The sequence below is a fragment of the Thunnus thynnus genome, chromosome 8 (assembly GCF_963924715.1).
Source record: "Thunnus thynnus chromosome 8, fThuThy2.1, whole genome shotgun sequence".
Lineage (NCBI taxonomy): Eukaryota > Metazoa > Chordata > Actinopteri > Scombriformes > Scombridae > Thunnus > Thunnus thynnus.
In genome coordinates, this window is record NC_089524.1 from 1992471 (window position 1) to 2003624 (window position 11154).

The 11154-nt window shown below is 38.9% G+C and overlaps 1 protein-coding gene across 1 annotated transcript; it reads right to left on the bottom strand.

Annotated features, from left to right (window-relative positions):
* Positions 1-4969, bottom strand: LOC137187287 (trichohyalin-like; the record flags this gene model as incomplete). The annotated part of the gene is made up of 3 exons (XM_067596087.1): positions 4779-4969; positions 3598-3699; positions 1-1706 (listed from the first exon to the last, which is right to left on the bottom strand). Coding segments are annotated over exons 2-3 (1728 nt in total), but the record flags the coding sequence as incomplete, so codon positions are not given.
* Positions 4970-11154: the final 6185 nt, after the last annotated feature.

Here is an 11154-nt window from a genome sequence, read left to right on the forward strand (position 1 = left end):
CTCATCTCTTCTCTCATTCTCCCTCCTCTCCTCCTCTTTTCTCTCCTTCTCCTCTTTTCTCTCTTTCTCCTCTTTTCTCTCCAAATCCCTCCTTTCCTCCTCTTTTCTCTCCTTCTCTCTCCTCTCCTCCTCTTTTCTCTCCTTCTCTCTCCTCTCCTCCTCTTTTCTCTCCTTCTCCCTCCTCTCCTCCTCTTTTCTCTCCTTCTCCTCTTTTCTCTCCTTCTCCTCTTTTCTCTCCTTTTCCCTCCTCTCTTCCTCTTTTCTCTCCTTCTCCTCTTCTCTCCTCATCTCCTCTTTTCTCTCCTTTTCCCTCTTCTCTTCCTCTTTTCTCTCCTTCTCCTCTTTTCTCTCTCTCTCCTCTTTTCTCTCCCTCTCCCTCCTCTCCTCCTCTTTTCTCTCCTTCTCCCTCCTCTCCTCCTCTTTTCTCTCCTTCTCCTCTTTTCTTTCCTTCTCTCTCCTCTCCTCCTCCTTTCTCTCCTTTTCCCTCCTCTCCTCCTCTTTTCTCTCCTTCTCCTCTTTTCTCTCCCTCTCCTCTTTTCTCTCCTTCTCCCTCCTCTCCTCCTCTTTTCTCTCCTTCTCCCTCCTCTCCTCCTGTCTTCTCTCCTCCTCTCTCCTCTCATCTATTCTCTCTCTTTCCTTCCTCTCCTCCTCTCTTCTCTCCCTCTCCTCCTCTCTTCTCTTCCTCTCCTCCTCTCTTCTCTCCTCCTCTCTTCTCTCCTTCTCTCTCCTTTCAACCTTTCTCCTCTCCTCCTCTCTTCTCTCCCAGTACTCCCTCTCCATGTTCATCCGTTTTTCACTCTCCATCTTCATTTCCTCAAACTTCCTCTCCCACTTCTGCTCCATATTTTGCCTCTCCCTATTAAGCTGCATCTCCCTCTCCATATTTTCCAGATCCCACCTCTCCTTTTCCTTTTTCAAGTCATTCATTGCCATATTCATTTCCTGTTGTTCCTTCTTTCTTTCCTCCTCTCTCTCTCTCTTCTCCTTCTCCCTGTCAGCCTGGAGTTGTTCAGTAATATCTTTGAGATTTTGGTCATATTCTGCTTTTACTTTCTTCTCCAGTTCCTCTTCCTTTTTACGTTCTTCCTCCTCCTTTTCTTTCAGGATGCGTTGTTGTTTTTCTTGAAAGGCTCTTTCTGCCTCTTGGAACATCTCATTGGTGTAGTGGCTTCCTCCGTTCTTCTCCACTATATTTCTGATCTTGTTAAACAGCTCAGTGACTTGAAGGCGATCCTTCAGCTTATTATTGAAGACATGGTACTGATCATTACATCTGGCCACAAGTTCCTGCAGGTCTTCGCTGTCCTCCATGTACTCCTCGATAGTGGTGTCTTCCAGATTGTCTCCATGAGTAAAGAGAACCATGCTGTATTTGTCTGCAGCCTGGCCAAACATCTCTTGAATCACCTTGACTGTCTGCTTTTCTTCTGGTGTGAATCTGTCCACCCTGATAACTATCAGGAAGATATGGGGTCCAGGAGATGAAAAAGAGATGCATTGAATGATGTTTCTATTTGTTTTATCCTGGTCATACCTGGTGTCAAACAGGCCTGCAGTGTCAATAACAGCAACCTTTTCTAACTCTTCAGTTATAAATGTAGCACTGCACTTTGATTCAAAGCAGTGACGCCCAAGAATGGTATTTCCTGTGGCACTCTTCCCAGTTCCACTCTTCCCCACCATCACAATCCTCAGCTCCTCCTGTCCTGTTTGGAAGGATGAAAAATATGAAATAAGAACTCTAATGGCCAATCCACATAAAAAGTGTTTTTAGAGGCTTTTTAGACGTCCAACAGTTGCAAACTGATATGCTTCCATTATATTAATTGTACCAATCAACACTGGCTCCAAGACGTGCGTCATCCTAGGACCCCCCATGTTTTCTGAGTTTTGTTCTCTGTCTTGTTTAGTGTAGCGTAATCTGTACAGACAACTTTTTAAATTACACAAAAATTCTGCTCTATGTTTGTCTTGAATTTATTAACAGTATCTACATTGATTGATCGGCTCCCAGTCTGTCGGTTGACTCGCCTGCTTCTCTACAGGCAGATTTCCCTCATCCACTATGGTGGGTGGGGAAAAATTACTAAATACAAACACTGTCGATTTCTTCCTGTGGAGCCGACATGAAAACTATTAACTATTAATAACTACCTGGATACGCGCCTCCACTCAGCCTTACTGCCAATTTTTCCCAGTGGCCACTTGTGGTATTGCAGTGAGACCACTATTATAAGAGAGACATTTATAAAGCTGTTGACACCTTGAACTACAAACAAGGTCAGTTGTTGCTCTTTATGTTATTGTGGCATCATCCTAAGTCTATGGACCAAGCAGCAGAAACACTACTGTGCATATTTAGGTGGCTGCACAGACTTTTTTTTTTTTTTTGACTTATGTGCCAGGTGAGCAATTTTGATTCGACTGAATAGTTTGAGTCCGGTATCTAGTTCTTATAATACATCCATGATGCTAATGTGTGTGTAAATAGTCAGAGTTCACAGTTATGTAAGATGTTTCTCAGTAGTGTTTTAATAAATGCAGATGTCAGGTTGAGTAGCAGGAATGGACGCAATTGCAGAGACCAGCATGCAGAGATTGCAGGGTAGACGAAAACCTTTAATCTTCAGGTGGTTAGGACAGGACAGGACAGGACAGGACAGGACAGGACAAATGATTCAACAAAAACTCAACTCAAAACCAGATCTTCAATACAGACTAAACTAATCAGGGAATGGGGAACAGGTGATGAGACACAAGGGCAGGCTGGGAGTGATTGGCTGAGGGAAACACAGGAAGCAGGTCAGGGCTGATGAGACTGATACAGGGCAGGTGTGGGGAAGACACAGAGCAGAGCAGGGCTAACGAGGGTGAAGCAGGGCAGGTGAAGAGGAGTACATTAATACACAAGGGAAACACAGTAACAAAACCAAAACCCAGAAAACACAATATTCTAAATACAACCCACACCAAGAACCATCATGAACCTAAACTAAAGTACACAACACGCCAGGCTAAACAACAAAAGGCAGTCCAAACCCACCACCCAAATATAACAAGAAAACCCACATGACCCCAAGGACGAAACAGAAGTGCAAACCAGGAAACCCCAAAGAACACAAAAACACAAAAAGACCAAAAAACACAAAAAGTCCAGGCAGGGTGTGACAGCAGAGGCTTCATGTAGCATCTTGCTATATGTTATCAATCCATCTATAAGTTTGTATAGATCTTTGTATAGTTTGTATATCTGTAATTTTGCTTTCTTGTTCTGTTCTGTACACACAACATCTATTGTATGCCTGTCCGTCCTGAGAGAGGGATCCTCCTCTGCTGCTCCTCCTGAGGTTTCTAACATTTTTTTCTACTTTAAATATTTTTTGAGGAGTTTTTCTAATTCTCCTTTTTCTATTCTAAGGACAGATGATGTTGTATTGCTGTACAGACCTCTGAGGCAAATGTGTGATTTGTGATATCAGGCTGTATAAATAAATACTGACTTGACTTCACAAATACAAAGAAAAAACATACTGAATACAATTTAAGTCAAAGGACCATATGAACATGAATATAGTAGTATCATGAGTCATGACTTACCACATTTTAATTTGCTGGCCATGTTTGGGTTTAAGAGTGTAGAGTTGATGCTGCAGCTGAAGTGAAAGTCTTTCTGGTGCTAAACCTCTTTATATGGAGGCTCTGTGGATCAAAAACAGGAATTTATGACTGTAGGCCGACTAGAGAGAAGCAGAAACCTTGTTGGGTGTGTAGTTAGTTTGGTTACTGTACAGTGTAGTTAAATAATAGTAACCCATTCAAACATGAGCCAAATGTATTTTCATGCACAGTGATAATGATTCAAAAAGTCTGTCTATTTAAGTTTCTTCATGGCATTTTACATATTTTCAAAATCCATGTGTATGTGATTGGTGCAGAGTGGGAGTGGAGCTGTTGGTAATGCTGCTGATTACAGACTGCAATTTATAGTGTAATCATTTGGTGAATATATACATACATACATATATATAAATATGTGTCTTTGTGTTTGCAAAGTCAGAAGCTGAAGTGCTTTGCTTGAAGAAGCTAACAGCTGAAATACTAAAGCTGAGAGTTGAACTGTAGTACTGTAAAAGGGGCTGAAATGAATTGCCTCAAATTGCTTCAAAAAGTTTCACATGAAAAGCCGGCTGGTGAAGCGCTTTGCTGAACACCTTGCAACCTAAAATGCATTGCACACAGCTGAAATGTTTTGCATTGCAGAAAAAAGTAGAAAGGTTAGATGCGTAGTTGAAGTGAAAGCACTGACTGGGCGTTACAGTTGTAGTTGTCTTAAAAGTACAGATATGACCTGGAGTTAACTGAAGGCTGTTCTACTTTCCATTTAAGTGTCAAATAATATTTGTATTTTTTTTTGCCAAAAAAAAAATCACTGAATGCAGCTTTGAAAACTTGGATGTATGTTCATGTGTAATTACAACACTTTCAGAGAGGAGGGTGTCAGCAGACATTAGACAGTTAAGATCATGACTCAGTATTTATGAATCCTTTTAGGATTTAAAGTTTCAGTCAACTTTAAAGCTTCATTTAACAGCAGGAATAAGCAGCTTTCCGGTTAAAAGAAGGATCAGAGAAGTTGGACCTACAGGACAGAAAGTGGAGGACTTGGCGGAGCGCAAAACGCGCAGAATGCAGATCAAATAGTCAGCAGAGCGCACTCATACCACTGTATCTGAGTCATGTTAACATGGTATAGTGCGGGTTTGCTTCAGAGCACTCACCTACTGAGCTCATTAGACGCGTCTTCGGGCTGGATTTCTGCTGCTGACCACCTCTCCTGGAACAAAGTGTGATGTTATTCTGATCTTATTTCTGTTGAGATTAATTCTGCATTACAGTCTCCACCCGCATGTTCACTGACTATCAGAGAAAGTTTAGTCCGTCCCAACCGCATCACATCCCGTCCAGTCAAACCCGCCCACAGACCTACTTTCGTTTAGACCTTGAAGTGTGTTTAGCTGCATTTACCTCAGTAATAATGTCCACATCAACACCACCTCCACCTGCTGCCTTCTCTCTCTCCACCTTGTGTTCATGTCTTTGAGTTGTCTTATTTTATCACTTCATCTCCTTTTAGTTTTCCATGAACGTGTTGGATCCTTATTAATACTTATAGGCTATGATAAAGATTATAATATCACAGTTGTATGACTATAATAGTCTTTCTCAGGTGGAGTTAAAGTTTGTGTTTTGTAATGAAGATCATATAATCATTGATTTTACTGTACTTAAGTACACATTTGAAGTACTTTACTTGAATATTTCCATGTGATGCTACTTTATACTTCCACTCCACTACATTTATTTGACAGCTTTAGTTACTTTTCAGATGAAGATTTGACACAATGGATAATATAACAAGCTTTTGAACTACAACATTGAACTTACATGAATGTGTTAGAGATAAACACAAACAATATAATATACTGTAATAGTATATGTGAAGTCCCCAAAAAGGTGTAGGGGATGAGGGAAGTAACATTGAAGGATTACCCAGATAAGGAGGAGGGGGAAACTGAGATGTATAAAAAACAAGAGAATTTATTATACAATATATTTGAATGTGTGGGGGCTGAACCTAGAGAGAGATAGAAGGAAAGAAAAAGGCAAAGAGGCACACACAGCACCAGGGCTGTAACAGTATAACACTCGAAAAGAAGCCAGTCTGCATAAAGAGTACTTTTACTGTGGATAGTTTAGGCACATTTTGCTGTTAATAGTATTTTTACTTAAGTCACATTTTGAATTCAGTACTAATTTTTTAGATCACAGTATTTCTACATTTGCCAGTGGTGGAAGAAGTAATCAGACCCTTTACTTAAGTAAAAGTACCAATACAGCGATATAGAAATACTCCTCTACAAGTAAAAGTCCTGCATAAAAAATCCAACTGCAGTAAAAGTAACTAAGTATTAGGAGCTTGATGTAGTTAAAGTATTGCAGTAAAAGTACATAAGTATTATGAGCTTGTTGTAGTTAAAGTATTGCAGTAAAAGTACATAAGTATTATGAGCTTGATGTAGTTAAAGTATTGCAGTAAAAGTACATAAGTATTATGAGCTTGATGTAGTTAAAGTATTGCAGTAAAAGTAGTGGTTTGGTCCCTCTGACTGATATATTATTATATATGACATCATTAGATTATTAATAGTGAAGCATCAGTGTTAGAGCAGCATGTTACTGTTGTAGCTGCTGGAGGTGGAGCTAGTTTACACTACTTTATATACAGTTAGCTAGTTTAGTCCAGTGGTTCCCAACCTAGGGGTCGGGCCCCTCCAAAGGGTCAGCAGATAAATGTGAGGGGTGGTGAGATGATTAATGGGAGAGGAAAGAAGAAAAAACAAAGTTCTGATACACAAATCTGTTTTCAGTTTTCCGACTTTTTCTCTAATCTTTGAGTTTTGCTGAAATATTGGATCATTTGAACATTTATTGAAATGAAAGCATGTGAGAAGTTTAGAGGGAAAAATCACTATTTGGTGGAGCTGTTAACAACTCATAGACATGTGAAATGTGACCCCGACTACACACTGCTTTTTGTAAGACGTCAAAAGCCAAAAAGGTTGGAAACCACTGGTTTCATCTTTAACAATGTGTTGTATTTTAAAAGCTTGTTATATTATCCATTGTGTCAAATCTTCATCTGAAAAGTAACTAAAGCTGTCAAATAAATGTAGTGGAGTAGAAAGTACAATATTTCCCTCTGAGATGTAGAAAGTAGCATCACATGGAAATACTCAAGTAAAGTACAAGTACCTGAAAACTGTACTTAAGTACAGTTCTTAGTTGCTTTCCACTACTGACTTTTACTTATGTAAAGGATCTGAATACTTCTTCCACCACTGCTTTGAGGTCAGTACCATGACTGTGTGATGAGCTGCTGTTTTAGGAAACCAGGTGCTGAATACACGCAGGTTGTGGCCGCAATCGACACGAAAACTGCAGCAACATTTTCTTAGTGACTTTTTCACCCAAACAAGCAGAAAACTGTTCTATTAACTATTCATTTTAAAATCCAAATCTTAAAGACAACAAACATGTTCCCCATCTTTTATATTCCACCATACGTCCTCTTTACAGAACAGCAAGGCAAGTTTATTCAGCACATTTACAAAATACACCACAAGACTTTTAAAACACATAAAAGAAGATGAAAATTGTAGAAGAAAGTGAACAGATGAAAACAGAGAAGCAGAGGAGAATGCAGGATGTGAGCACAGTGTGGATGATGGTAAAAGTGTCAAAGATTTAATTCAAAGCATTGAAGAAAAAAATGTTTTTAACCTGGTTTTAAAGTTGGTGAGAGATCAAGCTTAAACAGTTTGTTTCAGCAGTGTGTGACATAGTAACCATCTGGCTTCATGTTCTGTTTGGACTCTTGGAACAATTAACAGGATGCTACCAGATAGGATGTTTGATGATTCTACAGTGCACACCCAGAACAGAACAGCCCTTTTTACATCCACTTGACAATGGTCCAATATAAATTCAGTACAGTCAATACAATCAGGCCAAGTGACTGTGTACCCCCACAGTTCCCCATCAGTAGCTCAGAGTTAAAGAAAAAAATATGACGCTGTCTGACATCTAATCTGTATCGGCTTGTTCAAGCTCTACATTGACGCTTCATGTTTAAAGAGAGTAAAATATTTAAAACAAACACATTTTTTTAAGGTCTGAACCATTCCATCAATGGAAATATATTCAAGATTTCTTTTGTATTATTTCATACACATTTCTCCAAAATTCAGCCTGAAACATTTGATATATAGAGAAATTCTGAGATCTCTGAGACTTTTTCACCCTGAAATCCCTGAAAACTTGGACATTTAATTGTAACAGTCAATTTAACCTTAGAAAAATATCATGACTACATTTCTCCATGCTTCCTTTTTGCAAAACAATAAGGCACATTTATTAAGCACATTTACTGAAGGCAAAACAAATTTACAAAATACACCAAATTTTTCAAATTTAATACACATTAAAAATATAATTTAAATTTTAAAAGAAACTGAACAGCTGAAAACAAAGACAGAAATAGGGGAGAGTGCAGAATGAACAACGATTCCAAAAAATAAGTAATAATAATAAATAATAAATAAGATTCAATCAAGAGCAATGCAGAACAAACATGTCTCTAACCTGATTTTAAGACTTTTATCTTAAAGCAACCCGGTCTCACATCAAAATGTGTAATAGCTACATTGGTCCACAGCACAAAACATAATAGTTTCACAATATCGGCTCTAAAACTGTGAGATGCCTACAGTTGCAAGCCAAACCTGCTCCTTTAAGGAGGTGGCTTTGTGGTGTAATCTGTGTGTGTGACGTAGGTGAGTAAACACAGGCAGTCGGAAGTGTGTATGTTTTTAGCCACGGTCATAGTGAATAGCTGTACGTTGAGATGGAGAGGAAAGCTACCACCATTAGTTAACCCCTTCAGAATCAGCATCCATCACAATGGACATCATGTTTGGTTTTTTTTTTCTATGTTAATGTATGATTGACATACAAGTGAAGCATGGCAGAGGGAAAATCAGAGCCTTCAAAGTAAGCAACTTTTATAACAGCATTATATATATTTTTAAACATTAATTTCTACATTTGATGTGTTAAACATAATATTTAAGCATTGAAAATGCTATTTTCAGCATTATGTATCTAATAGCACAACAAGTTCAAACACTTGTTGTTGTATTTTTTTAAAAGTCATTGTCCATTACAATGGTAATCAGGTCTGAAGACATTTAACCTGTTGTGGATTACATTGGACATCAAGTCTAAAGAGATGTAGTCTGTGCAAGTTTATTTATATTATGAAAATTATATTATGAAAATTAAGTTTTGACATAAAAAACAATGTATCGGACCACATGCCCAACTATGAATACAAATGGGAAGGCACCAGATGTAAGCAGCCATTCTGCTCATGGAAAACACAGGTGTATTACCACAAATGCAAGATGCACCTGTGTTTTGTGCCTCACAGGAACTGTTTCAAGGCTGCTCACCAAAAGTAGAATGAGAAAATGAGCATATAACAGTTCTGTTACTGTGGCCATTGTTTCATTAGTTAAAGTGTTGCATCTCTTCAGTGTTTTCCAGTTCTTTTTAAGAGAAAAATACAAATATCAATAAAAATCTAGTTGTGAGATATGTTCAGACCTTGTTACCAGCTGCGAGCCAGGCAAAGCTATGTGGGCTAGCACTACACCAGAGCCCTACTAACTATGGTTCAGAGCCGCAAGACTGGATAGGTAATACTCGGGGCTTGTCTGGGATTTACTCTGCAAGTAAGAGACATGAGAGACACCTCATTATTCAGCGAGGGAAAGATAAATCTTTATCTCAGCTGAATTACATCCCCACCAGAGGCAAAGCCTTCAACCCTGGCCTATTGCCACCATACAGCAGGGGAAATTACTTAAGCTGGTAGTGTAACTGTGATGTGCATTGGTGTTTTCACTGTTATATGGTAAAAGTGGAGTTTCTGTTCAGCCGTTATTTGGATTGCTGTTAAGAAGTAGCTGTCACTCACAGTTGTTATATACTGTGCTGATAGACATTTCCCTGATTGAATATACGTATTTCAATATTTTTAGTTTCTATTTGGAGCTTGCAGTCCCCGTGTTTAAAGGAACATATTTAACTCTGCTGTGTGATATTGCTGTAGGGGTAATAGATTATTTGTTCCTCACTGGTGAGAGTTAGACTGTGAGGGGTGAAACTGATTTGACTTTCATTTTATTTTAAATTTTTTACATTTTTTTGACTCGAACATGGTTCACTGAGAATAGCTTTCAAGCTACTGTTAGTCACAGTAATATAATTTATTGATTTATTTCATTCATTATTTTTTAGTTTCACTACTAGAATAAACCCTCTATTGGCGTGGTTCAAACTCAAAGCTGTATATTGGTCATTTCATAGAGGGCATTCTCCATAGTAGGGGCGATTTAGTCCTGCAACTGTCGGGGAAGAGAATAAGGGGAGCATTGAGGTGTTATTACACATGAGCACAGGTACAGAGGTAATACACTAAACCACGAGACACTGAAAATTCCTGAGGTTTACTCTTTATAATTTTAATAAATTTTCTAATTGCCCAAGCTTCCTAGACAGCCATGAAAAGTCTCACTTTCAACTTCAGTCAGGCACCAGTCAACATTCAGCTTGTCAAACAAGAGCACATTTAGCAGGAGAAAAGAAGGGATGGGATGATGAAGCAACTGCGCTGTCTGCAGTTTCTAACCCGACAGGGTCTGGCGATCAGAGGGCATACAGGTGAGGAGAGCAATTTTCGAAATCTAGTTGAACTTGTAGCTGAGAAAAAACCCACGCTGGGGACACTCACCAGAAAATATGCATCACATAAGACAGTCAATGAACTTATACATGAGATATATCGAGAGTCTCTCACCACTCTCTTAACTGAAATAAAAAGCCAGGCAAAACACTATGCAATTACTATGGATGAAACTCGCGATTGTGCCGGGCATGAACAGTTGTCTCTGTCTGTGCGATGGGTATCAACTGACTCTGTTGTCCACGAGGACTTCATAGGAATGTCTGACTGTCTGTCCTAATACTGACGTAGAATCAATAACCCTTAATATCAAAGACATTTTACTTAGATGCGGCCTTGACATTGGTAACATGAGAGGGCAAATCTACAATGGCGCATCTGATTTACAGGGACAAATGTCAGGTGTGGCAAAACGTATTAAAGACATTAATCCAAAAGCAGTCTCAATGCATTGCATCAAACACAGTTTGAACCTGATGCTCCAAGAAGCTGCTTCAAAGTGCTTGTACGTGGTGCCTTCACAGGCTGGACATTTTGGTGTTGTAGGTGAGATGTCCACTAACAGAATTGATCCTTTCATTAGAATATTTATCAACAATTCTATTAATTTTATGATAGTTTGTTATTTTACATGTGACTTGATTCAGCTTCACTCACTTTCTGTTCTGTGTCATGTCATCAGCATCATCTTTCAGGTAGTATTTGTACATGCACTAGTCCCTGTTGATAGTGGGTTTCACAATGATGGTTATTCTGCTTGGCTAAGAATGGATTAGACGACACAGATC